The sequence below is a fragment of the Achroia grisella genome, unplaced genomic scaffold (assembly GCF_030625045.1).
Source record: "Achroia grisella isolate CSIRO2021 unplaced genomic scaffold, CSIRO_AGI_Agris_v1 utg640, whole genome shotgun sequence".
In the NCBI taxonomy this organism is placed as follows: domain Eukaryota; kingdom Metazoa; phylum Arthropoda; class Insecta; order Lepidoptera; family Pyralidae; genus Achroia; species Achroia grisella.
The window spans coordinates 1,615,419-1,637,597 of NW_026712977.1; the positions used below are offsets into that span (position 1 = coordinate 1,615,419).

A 22,179-nucleotide genomic window follows, 5' to 3' on the forward strand; every position below is an offset into this window, starting at 1 on the left:
CAAATTTAGAAGATCAATTGTGAACTCTGTTGGGCACTACAAGCAGAAGAGAGAATAGCAGTACGAGTCCATAGTTTTAAAATTAGAAATATATGTAAAAAATATATCGAATATTATTTGAACTACTGGTCGGAATTGAGTTCCGACCATAGACCATAATTAATTTAAATCATAAGTTTGAACACTATTAAAGTTCTATTGTTAAAGTTTATATACTTCAATTGTGTGTCAAATATATTGTAGTACATGTAATGTGTGTCTTAAAGAAATTGTACAATATTTAATTATGTATGTAATTTATATATTCAGTAACGTTTTATATTTAACAATATCCTGAGACCGTCGTGTGAACCCCAGAATAAACGCCGCGTTTTGGCATTTCCGAGGTATAAGGATCTAGGCTATAGCCCGACATTTATATATTCTGAAACATTTTATAATTCAATCTAGATGTGTGAAGCCCAGGGCAAATCTCGCATTTTATCAATCCTAAGGAATATGAATCTAGGCTATGTATCCCTGTAATTTTCAGTCACCCGCAACAATGGCTAAGACAGGGGTCGAGTACTGCAGTCGGTTCTAGAATACAAAGTCCGCCTCGGTAATTTATTACTTTATGTGCAATAAGAATAGCAATGAAACATCCGGACCGCTGCGGCTCGCGGCCGTCTTCAATATCAGATGCAACGACAAATCACACCGTGATGCCGACAAAATTATTAGCGGCATACAAATCTACACGAATAATACTTTGTATGCACTATTTTATTAGTACGCTGAATCTAAACTAGTATATGTTAATTGTGAGGACATGTTGACGTTTCAAGTATGTAGATATCGTTAGAATATGTGTATATATATGTATTATATATTATTACATATTTTCTTTTTATATGTATACTAATACAGTATATTGCGTACTTTGCAAAGAGAAATAAATTCTATTAATAATAATAATCTCTCAGGACAATTCACACAACGCCATCAAACCCAAGTTAAGATAGCAATAGATTGTGTTATGGGTAGATATATATATATATATATATATAACTGATACAAATACATAGATAAATTTATTTTCATAAAAAAAATACATATTATACATAAAAAACACCCAGACCGATATAAACAATCATAATCATGAATATAAATGTATGTGCCGTGTGAGCAATCGAACCCGCGACCATCGGAAGTAGGGCGGTGTGCTAAACCACTAGTCCACCGAGGCTATCGAGTACATTATATTATTATTTCATATATGTTTGTGTTAGTATATTTATTTATGTAATGTCTGCAGTGCGCCACCAACTTCTTACTCTATTCGTGGCCACTATCTTTCAGATTGTCCGCAGCAGATGGTTTTTACCGGTACCTTATCGCCGCCTCTATTGAAGTGCATTCTTATTATTCTTTTCATAGTTTTTTAGTGCGTCGTTACATTATCTACTGTTGCGGGTAAATAATAAGATGTTGCTGGTCGAGACGATGTATATTACAGATGATGATAAACTGACAATATGTACATAGAAATAATGATCTTATATACTAAATAAAAATAGGAAAATGTAAGGTGGGGTGACACAGTTTAGATACAGCAGTGCCTAGTAGACAATATTGAATTTGTCTTACTAGACATTATTAAATGCAATTATTATTTTATTTATCTAGGTGACTGTGTCCCATATCTACTAATATTATAATTAATATACTTACAGGAGAGGGACAATTTACAGGGTAAAAGAGAATATAAATTAATTAGCACATCATAGCACAATACAACAATGAAGATGAAAATACAATGAATTACATTACTATAGATAATAACATAAAAGATAGAAAGAACACAATAGCAAATTAAGTAATGTACAATATACATACTATGAATAATAATGTACCATGTACTTGATTGTTTGTTGCAGTGGATATACATTGAAAAAGCAGCTATGCCCTCTGAGAATCGTTATATAATACATACATACATTGAAACAGCAAGTAGACTGAGTCTGTATATATTACCTTTCTTGAGACTGAGCTGGTTCTCGCCCCCTGCCTGGAAGTCATACAGCGCCACAAATAGCTGCGGGTCCTCGTCTTCATGGTGAGCCAGTAGGTTCTCCTTCGACGTCCATCTGAAAGATACCGCACAGCATATCATCAGAAATCATTTTGTATCATCAGTAGCCAGATCAAACTCGTATATAATACACAAGCCTATTTAATCTAATCACAATAGTAATATTCTCTTTGCCTTTACATGGGACCTGGCGAAAATAACTATAATAACAACTCCCGAATATGTCGCATAGTTTTAGTGAAATCTGGCTGCAAATGAGGTTGTAAAACGGTACGGTTGATATTCACAACAGTGAGATGCCGATGTCATGGCCATAATATTTGCACTTATATGTATATAGACACATATAGCTTGTTGTATGAAAATTTCCATTATAGTCTCTGGAGAGCACTCGGTAGGTAGTTAATTTCCCCATCCAAATGGACGCGGGAGATAGCTCCTTTGAAACCGCTCTGTCCGAGATCGCTTTGACGAACGGTGCGATGGTAAAGCCGTGGGCACCAAATCGAATAATTCATCGAAACAGCCCTTTGTATATTCTGTAGAACACACAAAGCGATGTGAAGTCTCGCCTCAAGCTAATTAGTTCGATGTCGCCTGACAGATCGGGATCATCGACAATGCTCGTAGCATGACTTTGTACCCAGTCAGAAGTAATTTAATTGGGATGTTAATGTTTTGTTCCAAAACGTGAACTCTTTGAACTGAGTCAAAACTAATTTCTTTGAGATATGTTTTGGTTTGCTCTAAAATTGAACAGGTTATTAACGTTCTCTGAACGTCGGAGAATGAGGTAGGTGCTGGTGGTGCTTACCTGTTGGCGGTGTCGAGCGGCTGCGGCGTGCTGGGCGCGGCGGCGGCGGCTGCGGCTGCACCCTCGCCATCTGGCAGGTCAGGGATGTGCGGCAACGGCCGGCTCTGCAGCAACGCCTCTGTACAAACAAACAAAGAACTCTTGTCACCCAAACGAACATATCGGTACGTATGCTAATACAGAAGTTGCCAGTTAACTAAACTTGACGACAATCGTTTGACTATTTCACTATCGTTTGTTTATCGTTGAAGTTTTGTCTATATGTACTAATATAAATATGTATACACGCATACCTTTTTATAAAAGGTAAAGTTTGCGTGGTTATACTGTACCGATTTTAAAAATTCTATTACTATTAGAAGGCTACATTATTTGCGAGTGTCATAGGTAATATAATAACACGAAAAATTAAACAAAATTGTGACAGTCGATCGATGAGAAAAACGGTCGATCGAAAACGTTTCTTACGAACGCTACCTTAAAAATGAGAGATTTATGATTGAAAAAAGTATGAGCTTCATAATGCTTACAAAAAAGTTAGCGATACCATATGTCACACTCGTATATTTAGGTCAAATAGAAATAGTTATTTAACCCGAACAAATTATTATAATAATAAGTAAATTTATCGTCTCAATTTATTAAAACAAAAGTCTCTCTCGTATACTGCATATAATTTAGACGAATGGTTAAATGGTTTAGACGAATGGTTAAACCCATTGGTTAGTGGTAGAAAACCATTGGTGGTATTTTTTTTTGTGGATGATAATGAAATAGTGCTCCCGCCTACGCTAACGGTTTACGCTGGCGGGACACCAGTGGAGGATGATGAGGTCAAGTCAGAACCATGGTGGTTAATTCCTAGTTGTTTAATCACCGGCCTAACCTCATTCTCATCCTATCATATTACACTGGTGCCCCGCCAGCGTATACCGTTAGCCCAAGCGGGTGTGCCATTATTTTATATATTTTAGGACGATTAACAGCTTAATTTTAGATGTTACTAATGACATTAAATTGTCCTATGATAATGGATAATCTTCATAAATAGTACGCCATATCATTATTAATCATTAAACACTAATTTTAATGTTAGGAAATAATAGCACTCAGTACTAACCGAATCATACTCATAATTTTGTCACAACTAAAAATATTTACCGCCCAATGAAGTTGTAGTTTTCATATATTTCTTTTCGTACCTAAGATATAAACATGTAGGACGTTCTACGAGTTGTATTGTAACATTTACATACCTATGTAATAATTAAATGACACTAAACAACAATGTAAATCTTATTACTTGTATTGTTAACTGTGTTTCAAATATTATATATAGTTAATTGATTTATATTAATTTTACAATTATTCACAAATTTAGTGTCATTACCTGCACACACTATAAATTAACTTGCGTACTATTTATAAAAATATAGACAACTATATTGTGAGCCACTACATAAAACCGACTAAAGAATGTGCCAAAATTAGGACTGGACCAAAGCGATAGTAAACGCAATTCCATCGATTGCAAATTTAATTATCAAACTCGAAAGTATTTTTCATACTTGCGATGGTCGTAGGTTCAATTCCTTGTACGGTTACAAATATTTGTATTCATAAGTATGATTGGTATCGGTCTGTGTGTTTTCTATAAAGTATCTATGTATTTATATCTGAGGACTAGTACTCATAACACATGCTAACACAAACATCTAGTCCTAAGTTCTACAACTTGGGACTAGATAGCGCTGTGTGAATTGCCCAAGGATATTATATAGTGTCTTAGCCACTGTAAGTTTTACTATCTTACTTCCCAACACTACAGTTCTAGTTCAGTATTAGTTGAGAAAAACTAAGAAATACAACTATTATTTTTTAGTTAAATAGTACTAATACTACTAATATAAAACGTTCTAGTTTTAAAAGATTTATTTAAACAAGACCGTCAAAGTTACGCTGATAAATAGTGGGATTTTTTCACTTAAATATATTAAGATTACTCTAATTGGATGTCGAAATAACAATTTCTCATTTTGCTAAATGATTTAATATCAAAATAAGAAGTTTTATCAGTTTTGGTATTTAATGAAGTAGATAAACTTTGTCCTTTAGTTAAATTTGTACGTTTGCATTGGTACAAACAGACAAATTGGATTGAATCCGCCATCGCAAGATCGCATATCTCGCATATCTAACTAACTGCATTCAGTGTTAATTAGAAACTAAGACTGAATTCAAGTTGACATTTCAATTTGAACTACGACTAATAAATAGTTAGTGATAGAGGAATGTTAAATAAAAACTATTAAACTACAGATAGTTTAAAACATACTTTTAGGACCGTGTCAAGACGATGTAAGAGATACAAACATGTCTCATCGTTCACAGGGGCTATTATATAGCATCATATAAGTAATAAAGACTGACAAATTGCTTGGTGTGTATACTTTGGAGTGGGTTATGAACCGCCAGATCGACGCGTGGACGCGTCGGTGCCGTGACACACGATACGAATGATGAGTCGCGGCCTCCCAGCCCCGAGCGCTGTCCATCATTTTCATTAAACATATTGTATGCTAATATACCGAGGAGCGTCACCGTCTGCCACAATGGATGTGTTCAGTGAATACACTGATACAAACAAGGATTGTGTACAATTTTGGAGCGCTACACATACGGTGCGTGAATCACGGGCACCGTGCCACCGGGCCACCACGCCGAGCGCGGCTTGCGCGGCGGGAGAGCCACTACGTAGGCACATGACAAGCGTACCGAATGCGGAATAAACCACATTAATATTATACATACCTATACACTCGCGTTTTATATTTATACAATGATTAATCTAATATATAAAATTCTCGTGTCACAGGTCTCCTAAACGGCGTGACCGATTTTGATGAAATTTTTTATGTACATTTAGTAGAGTAAAAATTAATGAAAATAGTTAGATGTTTTAACAGACGTCTTTTATTGCAGAGTGCAGTAACAGAAGTATAATAAAATAAAAATTATATAAAGAACATCATATTTTGAATATGGATAAAAGAATTAAAAACTGCCAGTGACTCTCATTGTAGGTCTAACACTCCCCCGCAATGAGAACACTCTGTAGAAGTAAACTGATATCAAAACTTAAAACTGTACACAATAAAACTAAACACTATACACTAAAGCCTGACATCAATACTATATACATAGATCACTAACAAATTCCTATATACAATACCTAACCTAAGACAATATACAAATAGCTAACCTAAACCTAATGAATGGGTACATTTACAGTGTTTTAGTTTCATTAAAGGTTTCGTTAAAATGTCAGCGATCATGTCAGTAGTAGGTATGTATTTGAGAATGAGATTATGAGATGTTAGTGAATCTCGAATGAAGTGGTGTTTAATGTCTATATGCTTTGTGCGTGCATGATACGTGTTGTTGTGTGCTAGTTTTATCGAGCTTTGATTATCAGTATGAATGACGATTGGATGAGTGACGGCGAATATTTCACTGATGAGGGTTTTGAGGTAAATTGCCTCTTTGCAAGCTTCTGCTAAAGCCATATACTCGGCTTCAGTAGTAGAAAGCGCGACTGTGCGCTGCTTGCGTGCTTCCCATGATATAGGGGCTCCGCTCATCATGTAGACAAATCCTGTAAAAGAGCGTCTGTCTACAAGATTGTTGCCGTAATCCGCGTCTACGTAACCTGTAGGGAATGTTTGGTCGTTACGTTTATATCGAAGTTGTTCGTCTTTCGTGCCTTTGAGATACCTAAGAACACGTTTAGCTGCTTTCCAGTGTACTCCCCCGTAATGTGCATTGAATTGGGATAGGTACGAGACTGTGTGTGAAATGTCGGGTCTAGTACCAATAGCAATGTACATTAAAGAGCCGATGAGTTCTTGGTACGGAACTTCAATATTTTCGTCTCCTGTTTCAGGTGTTAACAATTTTAGGCCTGGTTCCAATGGTGTTGTAGATGTAAGAGCGTCATTCATATTGAATTTTTGTATGAGTTTCTCGATGTATTTCGTTTGATCGAGAGTGATAACGCCGGAACTTTGTATTACTCTCATACTTAGACAGTCCTTGAGTGGACCAAGATCTTTTATGGTGAACTGCTGTTTCAGTTGGTTTTTAAATTCGTTTTTCATCCTGTCATTTGTACATAGAATAAAAAAGTCATCAACAAATACAGCGACCACAAGGAAATCATTATCCTCTCGTTTGTAATATATACAGTGTTCGTTGACTGTTTGCGTAAGGGAGAGATTTTTCATTGCTTCAGAAACTTTTATGTTCCATTGGCGTGGCGCTTGTTTAAGTCCATAAAGGGATTTTTTTAATAAACAAACTTTCTCCTTTTCTTTTGAAAAGCCTTCTGGTTGTTCCATATATATTTCCTCTTCGAGATCTCCATTCAAAAAAGCAGTTTCCACATCTAGGTGGTCTAAAATAAGATCGTGTTGTACAGCAAATGCCAGTAATAGTCGTATTGACGACAATCTAGCGACTGGTGAGAAGGTTTCACCGTAGTCTACTCCTGCTACTTGAGTAAATCCTTTCGCTACTAGTCTGGCCTTATATTTGACTATTTGGCCACTTGTATCCTTTTTTAGTTTGAAGACCCATTTGCATTTAGTTGTCTTTCTGTCTGTCGGTCTGTCAACTAAAATCCATGTTCCGTGATTACTTAGTGAATTATATTCAGCATTCATAGCTTCTAGCCATTTTTCTTTTTGTGGATGATCTAATACTTCTTTGTAGGTCTCTGGTTCTGAATCTGAAGTGAGGTATATGGTATTATGATATCTCTCAGGGGGATGTCTGTCTCTACGAGGATATCTCCTTTCGGAAGACTGTTCCATTGAGATTTCAGATTCGACAGATACTTCTGGAGTTTTAAATTCTTCAGTGGCTGTTGGCTGTGCAGAGGTGAAAGGTTCAGGTTCTGTATGAGGATGTTCACAGACTGGACTTTCCTGTTCTACTGTAGGCTGAATATGCTGAACCGGATTATAAGGTACAAGCATATCTGGCTGCTGAGATGAGGATGGAACTTGGTCATTGTCAGAATGTTGATAAAATTTATCCTCGACAAAGATAACATCTCTAGAAATTATAATTTTTCTAGGATTTAGGGGATCTACAAGACGATAGCCTTTGCTTTCTGTAGCATATCCTATAAAAATACAAGATTGAGTTTTAGATTCCAGTTTTGTCCGTTTTTCTTTAGGAATGAGAATGTGGGTATTCTTAAGTGAGAAAGGTTAATTTTTGTACCTGTCCACAATTCTTCAGGAATCTTGTTATTTAAGGCTTGTGTAGGCGAACGGTTCTTGAGATAAATGGCTGTATTTACAGCTTCTCCCCAGTATGCTTTTGGCAGCTTGGAATCTTCAAGCATAGATCTCGCTTTTTCGATGATGGTTGGATTGGATGGAACGTGCGAATAGTCGCACGTTCAGAGACTCCATTTTGCTGAGGCGTATACGGGACTGTGGTTTGGTGCACAATACCGTTTTCCTTCAGAAAGGTGCTCATTTCATGATTCACGTATTCGCGACCGTTATCTGTGCGTAGAATTTTTATTTTGTGACCTGTTTGGTTTTCTACCAAATGTTTGAACTCGACAAACTTTGCATAAACTTCTTTTTTCGATTTTAAAAAATATCCAAAAGTTTTTCTACTAAAGTCGTCTATAAAAGTAAGTAAATATAGGGCTCCACCCCATGAGCGTGTACTCATTGGTCCACATAAGTCAGAATGGACTAACTGCAGTAATTCACTCAACTTACTAAATGAGTTCGGAAATGGTCTTTTTGTTAATTTCCCCTGTAAGCACGGTATGCAGGTTTCATTAAACCTATCAGAAAACTCTATGCCTACTTTTCTATTTTTAAGAATATTTAAGGATTTGACATTTAAATGTCCAAGGCGTCGGTGCCATAGTAACGCTGTTTGTTTACTATTTATTAAATTTGTCTGACAGGGCATATCAAGTTTATATAAATTATTATAATTAGAAGCTGTTGCTACTATATGTCCTGATACTTTACAATCCTGTCGACGTAAAATTGTTGCACCACGTTTGGAGAATACAGTAACTAAGTCGTTACTTACTAAACTGCTGACTGACAATAAATTCGTCGCTAAGTTTGGAACATATAACACATTCGAAATAGAACTAAGATCGTTAGATAGAGGCAAACTGACAGTACCTGTGCCTTCACAAGGAATGTTATCGTTGTTGGCAGTATAGACTGGCTTCGAAATTGTGGACATTTCCTGGAAGCAGTTTTTGTTGTTGCACATGTGTGAAGTTGCCCCTTGGAAACCGTGGAATGGGAACCTGAGGGATGAGCGTGAAATGACGAAGAAGATGAAAGTGTTATATCTGTAATTGTATTAATTTGTGATGTAATTACATTGTTTTGATTTATAATGTGTTGTTTGCGTTTTCTACAATTAGATATAACGTGACCGAATTTCTTACAAAACTTGCACTGTAATTTTGACGTTTTCTTTGACATCTGTGACATCAATGGCAATTGTTGAGGATTCGCCAGCTGTTGCACGCTTCTGGTCTTCTTTGAGAAGCATTGTAGCGACTGAATCCGACGTGATCCGTGCTCCCGAATGTTCTAGTGCCATGATTAGGGGTTCGTATTCCTCTGGTAAGCCAGCGAGCATGATGACCCCTATGAATTCGTCTTCAAGTTCTGCATTTATTTCGTGTAACTTTTCCTGTACATCCCGTATAGTATTTATGTAGGTCTCCATATCGCCTGTTAGTTTGGTATTAAAAAGCTGTCTTGACAAGCTTAATCGTCTATCTAGACCTTTATCTGCATATTGAAGTTGCAGCTTTGCCCACGTTTCTTGTGCAGTTCTTCCCGATTTTACTGTAGAGTAAATGCGGGGCGAAACGCTGAGGCAGATCTTAGCGCGAGTTTGTTCGTCTAGTCTTTGAAAATCTGACCTCTGTCTGGCGAATTCCGCTGGTGACTCGACGCAGTTCCATAATCCACAGTCGATTAGGAACATTTTCATGCCGAAGCTCCATGATGCGAAATTGCTACGTCCTTCCAACTTGGGGATCGGCGGGATTCCACTTGGGATTAAACTTCCACTTGCAGAAAATGGGTTTCCCGATGCACTGGTGGCCGGTCCGCGTTGAGATTCCATAGATTGAGTATTAGGTTGAAGCACCTGGGCCCATAACCAGTAAAAATTAATGAAAATAGATGTTTTAACAGACGTCTTTTATTGCAGAGCGCAATGACAGAAGTATAATAAAATAAAAATTATATAAAGAACATCATATTTTGAATATGGATAAAAGAATTAAAAACTGCCAGTGACTCTCATTGTAGGTCTAACAGTAGGTCTGAGAATAGGTTTATAACTAATTTTTATACCCCTACGTGTCAAAGGTAGCTCAGCCCAATTTTTTTTTTTATATTGGTAATTAAATATACATACAACGCAAAATTTTCACCCCTCTATCACCAACCCCCATTTTTTTATATCGTTATTAACTTATATGGCAAAACAACGTTTGCGAGTCAGCTAGTAATAATCTATATAAATCGCGCAACAGGTCATTCCACTGGTTCGTAGTGAAACAACATTATTTTTTCGGTTTAATTAATTTACTAATCTATTATAGATTACCTTTCATACATTATTGTCGATTAGGATGAAATTTTTAATTTTGATACAGTCAACTAATGATCTACTTTCTGTGGAGGTGATAGCAGGTCCGTAGTGTCCCAGTAGACCCAGTATTCGTATCCGGGACTCGTTTGCCACCCACGTCGCCGCGCGGCGTGTCCGTGGCGCATGTTGGCGCTACAAAAACCCGTGCCTTATCATTACCACCCCCGCCTGTGCACTCGCAAAGAGGATGCCGCGGAACACAGTAATTACCTATGATTTCTTCTCGGACTATAGAATCGGCTCCAATATAATGTTAATAGATATTGTAGCTACAAACCCAACCATTTTTAATACCACTTTAACTGATTGAATGAATTCTTTTAAATGTGTTTGATTATCAACGTTGATGTATTTGATGTATTAAATATCTATACTTACATATAAATAAAATTGGAGTGTCTGTTTGTAATATTAAAATAACCGATTTTTACTACATGCATATGAATATAAATACAGTACATACACTGTCTGTCTATTCCCGCTAATATCTGAAATAGATGGACTGATTTTGACGGGCCTTTTATTGGCAGGTAGCTGATATAATAAGGAGTCACTTAGGTTACCTTTATTTAAAAAAAAATATTTTATTTTAGAATAATTAAAATTAATTGCCACGCGGACGAAATCGCGTGTACAGCTAGTTATATAATATAATAGGTCTAATATGTGGCAAAGATCACATTTTCTGAAAAAAGAGAGGAAATGCGATGTAGATATTACAATTAATTGTACTAAGTAATATTGTCCCCAATCAAGAGACGAGTTTCGTAAATTAATTCACCTCCGCAGAACTCTTAAAATGCTTCCGATAATTGTATCATGGAGCCTTGTGAACGCGAGCAGCGGTTCAGTGGGTGGCTTGAGCTTTACACTCCCAAACACGAAATAAAAGAAATTAATAACTTCCTCCCGATTGAAAGATTTGTCAAATTATAGACATAAACTCAAATTTGAAAAAAAAAGGCGTTTTAAGCTACGGTATACCTCCAGTTTATGATACCTACTTCTTAGCTTAACACATATGTGTTTGTAAAGGATGCTATAGGATATTGAACTGTCAAGATGAGGAAGTCCTCAATTGGACGCAATTCACAACGCAATTTCTTTCGAACACTAAACAGATTTTTGTGGTTCTCTTACAGTAAGGACGCAACAATAAGTTATGAGATTGGACAATTATCTATGTGTATATATAATAATAACTTTCTTCATCTTAAATATATACTGTTCTATAATAATAGTCTATACTAATATAATAATAATAATATATAATAATTATATCAAGAGCTAATGTTCTCTTCATTGTGTATACATGCCCAATAAAACCTGATTAGATTATAATGATAAAAAGCAATAATGCATACTGTGAAGAAATAGAAATAGCGGTGCATGCATATCATTGATATCAGAGGTGCGGGGTCCAATCCGTTCGAATGTTTACGTCTTTAACGTTTTAATTTACATATTTTTTTAAATATCTATGGCCCAGTAGGCTCCAGAAGCACGTTGTTTGTTATTTATCCAAAAAAATCTATCGTAAAAAGTTAGTGTGCACTTCACACATACAATGCATTTTGTTATTATGTACGCGTATACATTCCTTTACAATTAGTCAAACTTTAACACAACTAAAAATAACATTATGAAACAATCTATAATATAATAATCAGTTTTAAAATTTTCTGCACAGTATAATGACTTAGTTATTGTACATTATAGGTATGTAGAAGGAATTGTGTCACACACGCTGTCGCTAATTTACCTATGTATGACATTCGCGAACGCTGGCACTCCATGAATTTGTCGATAAATCTGATTTCGCGCTGCATCCATGTGGTATTCCGACTAATTTATGAATCGTTGATTTAATCCTATCAAAGTTAACAATATCTCTGCAAAATATAGAGACCCGAAAATTACAAAAACAAACTACTGTTAGAATCATAAAGGCTAACAAAACATGAGTAAGACAACTAAGTTATTTTATTTAACTGTTCTAAGTGAAAACAATGATATAAATATTTAGTATTATTAAGAAAAAATATTCTTATTTATATGAAAACTAAAACAATTTTTATTACGCTATATTAGATAGTAATAATATCTCAGAACAATTCATACACCGTAATCTAGTACTAAGCTCAGCAGAGGTTACGTTATGGATACTACATAACTATCTTAAATACATAGAAAACACCCAGACCCATACAAATAATCTAAATCTCTCTGCGATAAACGAACCCGCGAACATTGGAAGTGAAGCGATGTGCTGGAGCACCGAGGTCGTCGTAAATAAGTAATATATATATACTAATTATTATTATTATAAAATAGCAATGGGTAGCATATGACATATGACAAATATAACGGGGCTGGTATTATACATACTGATTATAGCTTGGAAACCTTGAAAAGTGAATAAATTGATACAAATAATCTTTAGAAATATGCTCTGCAAAAAGACAACAGTCTTAAAAATTCAGTATGGCAGAGACAAAGAACCAAGAAAAAAAATGTTATCGCTGAGCATAAGCGACGAGCACGCAACGCACAGCCTTCATCAAAGAGTTAGAGATTTTACCGCGCCGTTTATGCAGAAAACATCTGCTAAAGAAGGATTTTAGGCATTCCACTCCTAATTGGACAAAATAAGTGATTAAGCACGTGTAATACCATCTATTTCAATGTCAGGAGTTCTAAATTTCACAGACACGTTTCTGGTTAGAAATAAGTTTTGAAATAAGACAAATAAAATTTAACACCAAAGCTTTTTAGCAAAATAATTAAAACACATGATTTTTCATTTTTGAAAATTAAACCCCCACTGGGATGTATATATCATTATCATAACTATATTTAATTATAATTATAGTTAAATAACTATAATTGGCAACTGGAGAGAAATGTGATATATATTTTGTAAATTAGGGTATGCTGGTGATTCTAGATTATATATTTGTAAATAATTCTGGATATATAATGAGAAATTACAGATAATTCTCATCTAATTTAAAAGTATTCTTATCTATAGAGACCAAACATAAAAGATTACCAATGGTATTCAGAGAAAGTGAATTGTTCAATTCATAAAAATAAAATATAATCAATTCATAGAAAATCCCCGAAATTGTTTCTAACTAATTAGAATATACAATTAATACTTTTTTTGGAAGATAAGCAATGTTCAACAATTTTTATTTTTATCTGAACACATAAGTAATTTCTCCGCATAAAGAACTGATGGATTCTGATGACTGAATTTCACTGATCACCATGATGTTTTAAATATATGCCAACATGTAACAAGTATAAATCCTGGTGATAAACATCCTTAAAAAATCACCAGTAAAATTCATCTTAATACAGCTTAATGTACATAAACAAGTAATCAAATAAACCACCCCATACAATATTATGATTCCTATATTCACCAGTCAAATGTTAAATAATATGGAAACACATTAACACTCTAATATATACACAAGAAATCTAATTCTGAATCTTAATTATTAATCTCTCGATAGAATAACTTATAGGTTAAAAATGCATTAATTAGGACTAAAAATATTCCACATTACTCAATTTCCACTACTTTTTTCCTTTAAAATCAACTAATTATCATACAATTCAAACTCATCCACTTACTGATTGGTAATGAACATATTTTCTTCATGAAATTTCCTCTATGTGACACAAAGATGAAATAGGATGTATTTCTATTCAATATAAAGTCTTATACACATTTATTTAAGATAGTTTTTCATAAAACTGTCTCTGTGAACATGCTATAGTCCAGTGAGGTTAAAAAAAGCAGTTGAATGCTAATCTAACAGGAATATTATAAAACCAGGGTATCACACAGTAATACAATAAACCAACGGCAAAAATAGCTCCCATAATACTGAGATAAGTAGTATAAATTATTTCTATTCAAATAAATGAATGGTATACAATAATTCTATATAATTTATTGCATAGTACTGGAATAATGGAAGTGAACATTTATTACACTTAATTACAATCCTACTATATTTTACAGTTTTAAGCATATGAAAAAAGAATGTCCTACTCAAAATTAGAAATTTACTTGTAATGTATTTCCTATAATATATGTTAGAAGAAATTAGCCACTTTAATATGATTAAGTAAGAAAAGAGATTTAAATATCTAAACATCAATAGTTAGATACTGACATTTATAGTTATATTAGTAGTAACAACAACTTCTTATATAAGATAAAAAAATATGCAATATGGCTACAAAAGTTAACATTGCATGAATCAATCATCAATTAAAATAAAAAATATGGTAAATGCAATCATTGTTTGATTAATTCACCAATAAGTGAAGAAAAATCTCTGTTCATTTTATGATTTATGAGTATGTTATATACTAGTTATGTATATATACTTACACCAAGAGAAAGCTTTTAGCGTAAGTATATATACATAATAATATATGTATCTATATATATAATTATATGTAAATTTTTTTTAAGTGGCCATCAACATAGCATGATATAATTATTTATTTCTCCTCCCAAACATGGATGGATATATACCTCTAGTCAGACACATACTTTTCTTTCATACTTGAATTATATAATAATATTATATACAGCCATGGACAATTCATGAAGGCAATGAATTCATGAAAAGTGTATATTATAGCTCATTCAGATATTATACATACAAACATAAAAACAATAATATTCAGTTATGCATATATTGATTTCATTTATCATTATATCTAATACAAATAATCAAACTGATTACATATAAGTACATTGAGTTATGATTAGATATGGAGAGTCAGCAGAACCATGTGTACTAAGGCTTTGTCTACACAATGGTAAGTCTTTTGTGTCTACTCTGGGTATTTTATAGATAAATTGATTTATATGAATATAATATTAAAAAAAAGTTACAATAACATTCTTATTTTAAAAATATTGTTGATATGTTAAGTCCATATAGCTCACAGGCTCAAATATGCAACCTCAATGCTCAAATATTATTTCTTGTATGTATATGTACTCTATGAAGTTTAAGTACATACATGTATAAAAAATAATATTTGAGCATAGAGGTTGCATATTTGAGCCTGTGAGCTACATGGACTTTATAATGTAAAACTTCACTCTATTATTTCTTATATGTGCCTGGCCGACATGATTACTGCCCTCACACAATTTAAATTTAGAATCAATTGTAGAGGTACATCTCAGTCGTTCAATAAAGGATGGCAAATAATTCTATATGCTACATATAATTTTACTAACTTGTTGCATTACAATAATTTATATTTTGAGCTACATTAATTCCTTTTAACCAAGCAATAAAACAAGGCCTGTGCTGACCATGAGAGTATACTAATAATATATAACTTATAACAGAAGAAAGGTATTTGATATTGAATTTGAATTTGATAAAAAATTGTTTAATCTAATCAAATCAAAAAGATACTCATCACACATTGTAGAATTTCTAAGCTTTGACACCAGGCAGAGATCAAATGTAAGCACAGCCTTTGTATAAATTCTCTAACAATTAGACCACATTCATTGTGTTTAGGTGAAAATTATCATCCAACTTTTCAGTCTCATGGAAAAATGAAAATTATTACGTATTTATTTTCTTTAATATTTTAATTAGTCTAATAAAAATATTAAAGAAAATAAATACGTAATGTGCAAACCACATAGAAGTAACGCTCAGCTCCACAGGCAAATTTCTGATGGAATAAGACATATCTCATGGTCATGCTTTAAATGAGGAAGTGATTGATTGATTGCGATTACTTACCACTATGCTCCGTGAATATATTAGAGCCTAGCATGCCGGGGACCTTCGGCACTCGGGGCTTGGTGCGCGCCGAGCGCATGGACGCACCACTCGCCGTGCCGCGTTCTTTGGCCTGCTGGGCTCCCATCGTGAGGCGCCCTTTGGTCGCAGCCCTCTACAGCGTGCAAGCGAAACCCTCCGCCGCCTCCACGGCCGCGACACACGACACGCCACCGATGCACACTAATTCAATAAGTATAACGACATTGACACGTTCACGGACTTCATACTGGAAGATATGACGTCGTCTTCAAGTCAATAATAAATTACGAACAATGTTTAAATCACACTAAGCACATACTTTCAATACAACACTCACAGAAAAAAAACATTACCGGAATTGTTCGATTACAAAAAACAACAAAATCTCCGCCATTATATGCGTGACTGAGACTGACACGATGTATTTGATTGACGTCTGTTATTTCTAGTTTACAGATTGAGCCGACGATGGCAGCACTGTTTTAAGCACAGATTAATAATATGTTAAAATTTCTACAGATAACATTTTCTCATTTGAAGTCTATAAGCCGTCATTCACACAAGTGTAACCTACAATTTATTATTATTAGTTGTAGATAGTACATGTTGCAAATGAAGTTTATTCAAATTAAAAAATATAGAATAAGACGAAAAGTATACACTAATATTACTAGAGTGCCTTACGAATAATAAGAGGAGGAGATGGAAGTAAATAAAAGTATTACACACTGCAGGGGGTACCCTGCAGTGTGTAATACTTTTATTGTGTAAAAATTTCGCTCTACCGAGCGAATAGGAATTTTTAACATTATTACCACATAGAAGATAGTATTACATACTTATTGAACATTATATATGATAAAATAGAAATAAGGAGAAATGCCCTAGTAACCACTCTAGTCACAGACATTTATACTAGTTATATTTAATAATTTATCTGATTGGGTTGTATGTAGAAATTAATGGAACTGATATATAATTTTTCATTTACAATATATTCTTACCAACAATTTTAATTAAATAGGCATATCAATATACCTAATGCAAATTTACCTTTGTCGCGTGGCAACAACGGTGCAATATAATTGGGCTAAAAAGGACTTGTATCCAGAGCCGTAATATATTAAATAAAAAAAATTGGTTGGGTGTTATGGTATTTCTAAAGCCATAAATCTACTTATTTATAAAAATAATAGATTTGTTTGTAAGTGGTGACGGCGGTTTTTTCGAAATAAATCGACTTATGAATCGATTTGAATCGAAATCTGATTTATCGGTAAATAAATTGAAAGATATACTTTTAATATTTTTTTTTGAGATAATATAAGTATATAAATTATGATTGCATTGCAAATCTTTGAATTTCTCGGCTATTTCTGTACTGTAACACACATGTATTATACGTATACACCTCACCTTGCTCTTGATTCACTCTATGTATGGCTTAAAACGCACTGAAATCCGTTGTGTATTTAAAGATAATAGGGAAAAAACAGCGGTGGTGACTTTATTGTATGTTCTATGTAAAGAAACACCTTTGTAACCACAAAGTATAGTTTTAAGTTATTCTAGAATACTATAATGTAAATTACAGCACCAATATTGACTTGTAAAAACTTGCCCAATATTCAGCTTGGAAAGAACTGTTACCACCGTAGTAGTGGGAGTCAGAATTTATATATAGGTTTGTGTATCATAGTAGTAGATATAGGTAGTTCATGTAATGACCACACAGCTTCAAATTCATAATGTCACTAGTATGCAAACCCTCTATATACTATACTCTTTAATTTTTATTTTTTATATACTATACAATACAAATGTATTGTATAGTATATAAAAAAATTATTATATACTATACAAATGTATGAAATGTCATACCACCAATGTCGATTTAAGTGGATCGTGAGTGGATCTTTCTTATTGATATTACTATTACCACTATTACTATACCCTTAGATACTATTTTTAGACATTCATTTAATTATAAGCTAATAATAAACAACACACATTTAATGGAATATTTATTTATTCAACAACATGTTTTCGATGCTTAAACTATAACTAGGTACTTATAGTATGTATTACAACAAGTACTCACATAATATTAAAAACAAAATACTTGTCTAATTATTTATAACTAGCAACAGCAATTTCTGAAGTCCATGATATCACGACAAACTATCACCCCAAATCTATGATTTAGGAAACACTTATGTTTACAGTAACCTATACTTAGTATCTCGCCGTTACCAATATATTGAGGAACTCGTATATACAATACATAGAGGTTGTAATTCGATCGTCATTACTATCATTTACGAATGATCGTTGATGAGGCATCAAAATATCCGCGAGTAGAGAATACATGTCACACTATATTACTTGAAATTTGATCATAAGTGTGGAGTATCGAGTACCGTGAACTGTGCTGGTCTACAGGATGAACAGTACTCGGCTCAATACCACAAGGGATAATACCGAAACCCGTGAGACTGGCCATTCACTGCCTTCCTGGAGAAGTACCTACTGCGACTTTATTGACTGATATGTGCCATCGTGAGTGCATGAGAGTTGCAACATAAGCGACGCGTACAACATACTCGTGTTTGATATCAACCGACTTTTGACGATCTAATCACGTAACACTTGTATCAGCTCTCAAATATGTTCGTGCACTGATAGTATGCTTAACTTTGTTGGACCCCCTATCTTTAAGTTCCGTACAAGACTCAGCTTTGTGCTGACTAATGGCTTTAACTTTTAACAAGATACGTAACAAGAAGACTTAACAAAAAGTATTCAAGTAACAACAACACTTATAGTACATGATGGTAAACAATAAAATCACCTGGTGCTTTTGCAATCACTACAGGTATATATAGCTTATTGTACAATTTGTACCTAGGTACCTATTTTACGCTCTTTACAAGTATTTATATTTATGCATATTGGTCACATATATATATATATATTACCAATACAAAAACGTATCATCCAGGAATTACTAATAGGAGAATTTTATTCACAAAATTTAAGCTAAAATGCTTTCGAGACCCCATAGACTAAATTTAGTGTTAAATTGACTCCAATTGCTATATTTTTTATTTTTTTAGAATCCCTGAATAATCATTAGTATTATTAAAATTAGTATAATGATATAATTAAAATATTTTAAATTGATTTCTGTGTCACTTAACCAACAGTAATTATAAATATTAACGATATTAATAATTACTACACATGAATATAGCATAAAGGTAACTTGAATTTATGTAACACATCAATATCCTATCTTCTGCATGTCTCACGTCGAAGTATCCTAAAATTGTGAATCTCACTTAAAATAAAATTTCAAATACTAACTATGAGAACTCTAAATTACATGGCCTCTACATGGTAAGACACCATTGTTATTTCATTCTTAGGTTCTCATTATAAACTTACATAAAAGGTCATAAATTACTTCAAACTAATTTCAGAAATGTTGCTCCTTCTACGAAACAGCGCACTTCTATACTTAAAACGTTGTGTTTTAACAATGACTCTTAAGAGGGCAAGAACTATCTTAGATTTCATGATGTTTTAAACAAAGTTTGTGACTCCAATCCAACAATGTCACTCTATAGCACCCCTTAACGTTTAGGAATGACCACTAATCGTAGCGGTGCATGGCAGTTAATAAACAATATTAATATTTTTATATTATGTAATAATCAATAAATTGTTATATATTTATTGTTAGAACAAAATAAGAACTTAGCAACTAAACAGTGTCTAAACACAATTTAAATGATATGAATAAATGGCTTACTCAATATATAGCATACAGTTACTTGGACGAGAAAAAGATTCCGAGCCACTGCAAATCACAATGTAAATACATTCAGTCAGTAAGTCAGTAAGTACCTACATTATGATTTTAACATATTCACCAGGTATATTAGTATATGTGAGTGTTAAGCTAGGAATTAGATCACTACGAGGCAATATTAGCACTGTCATCATCTAAGTAATTAGTGTATATTTTAGAATAATTATAGAGTTGAATATGTGCGACCTCAACACTATTTGAATCCATCACAAGGTACACAACATAGTGCCGCGACTGCTATAATCTATACATCATATATAATCGTTTATTCTGACTGATTTATTGCCGTACAGCCTAAACCAGATATAATTCATTTAACGATTGATTATTGATTGATTGATCCAGACAGGTTAGTTGATGAATTTTATGATGTAAACAAGCAAGAAAGTAGCTAAAGTTGTATGGACAGCTGTCCTTTTCAAAGTTAGAATGATGAAACTTATATTTGTATATACATACTTAAAGGTATAAATAATGCAAATTCCAAAATTCCTTAATATAACCTCCTTTGGGAAATAGCAGTATGCTTTACAAATTGATATAAATAACAATCAAGAGCAATATAACATACGCGACTATGGCGTAATGAATGTTTGTTTTGGAGGCTTCTTTAGAGAGCTGGTATATTTTTCTCGTCCATACTATAATTATCACTTTCATACTTGAAAGAATAATCATATATAATAATATATAGGCATATGTCAGACAATATATAAAATAATTTAGTTAACAATAGCAAGAACTCTGTACACTAATAAAATAACACTGAAACTAGAGTACTTAAATTATAGGTATTATAGTGAACCAGCTTTTTTACCTTGTATCGTACACGGATACTACACGATTTGTGAGTACATGATATGTTTAATTTTATTGCTACATAATTCTTAATAACTAATCTGAGCATGTATAATACTGCTGAGTGCTGGTCAAAGTGTTTTCACGAAAAAAAAAGACAGCGCAAATGGTTGTGCTGTCTGGTTTGGTGCGGTCTAGTGCGATCTAGTGCGGTGCGGTACGATGCGGAGCACGCAGTCGGCGTAGATAAATTATATTATCGCGATTGTTTGTATCTTCTGTTGTTACAATCTCTCTCTCTCTTATTATTTACTGAAAGTCCTAGTTAATTGTTCTACAATTATGTTTCTTTGGCACCTTTCCTTTGGCCCTCAGTAGTAAAAGCAAAGACAGGTTGTTGACACTCTTGCAATCTTTAGAATCGCTAACACATAAACATTTTCATAATATTAAATTAGTTTTCATTGGGAAATATTTTTTATAATCTAATAATAGTTAAGCCATTAAGAAACTACCACTACTATATTTTAATAATTAATATTCTCAAAAGGAAAATTTTGTACAATGCAAGAGTGTCATCATATTCGATAACTTTTTATAGAAATTGAGCACACCATTTTATGAAGTTTCTACCTACAAATCACCATCTATAGACCATAATAGGTAATTGAAACTGCTAACTACCGCTCTCTCTGTTCTAATATAAGTAGTTATTAATTTTATTAGTTTCCTTAAGCCGTTGTTGAAATGAAAATATTTTATTAGAGGTTTTTTAGCTATGATCTACGTTAAACGCATATCTACCACACAGCTTTCCGCATCATATGCTAAATACATATTCAACTTATTAAATAATTTAAGTACATTTTAGTATTCAGTAAATAGATTATAGAAAGACAAAGTTAGGAAGAGCGTGTTTAACACGAAAACTCTTCCATATCACATGATATTGCTGTGCGGCCAAGTCTCTGGCTGAAACTGACACGCACTGAAGGCGGCGTGGGCTACATGATAGGTACAATCGGCTTTATAGAGATCTTTGATGACAGCATTGTCAATGGCATAGGCT

General features: G+C 33.6%; 1 protein-coding gene across 1 annotated transcript in view; it reads right to left on the reverse strand.

The window, feature by feature from the left end:
• Positions 1 to 16,826, reverse strand: part of LOC131849358 (tyrosine-protein kinase Abl) — a 37,585-nt gene extending 20,759 nt beyond the window's left edge. Inside the window, exons 1-3 of the mRNA XM_059199421.1 lie at positions 16,418 to 16,826; positions 2,889 to 3,006; positions 2,017 to 2,129 (exon numbers count right to left, since the gene is read on the reverse strand). Coding sequence (XP_059055404.1) covers positions 2,017 to 2,129; positions 2,889 to 3,006; positions 16,418 to 16,544 — 358 coding nt within the window. The 5' untranslated portion in view covers positions 16,545 to 16,826. The remainder of the gene's footprint in view (positions 1 to 2,016; positions 2,130 to 2,888; positions 3,007 to 16,417) is intronic.
• Between the last annotated feature and the right edge of the window lie 5,353 nt (positions 16,827 to 22,179).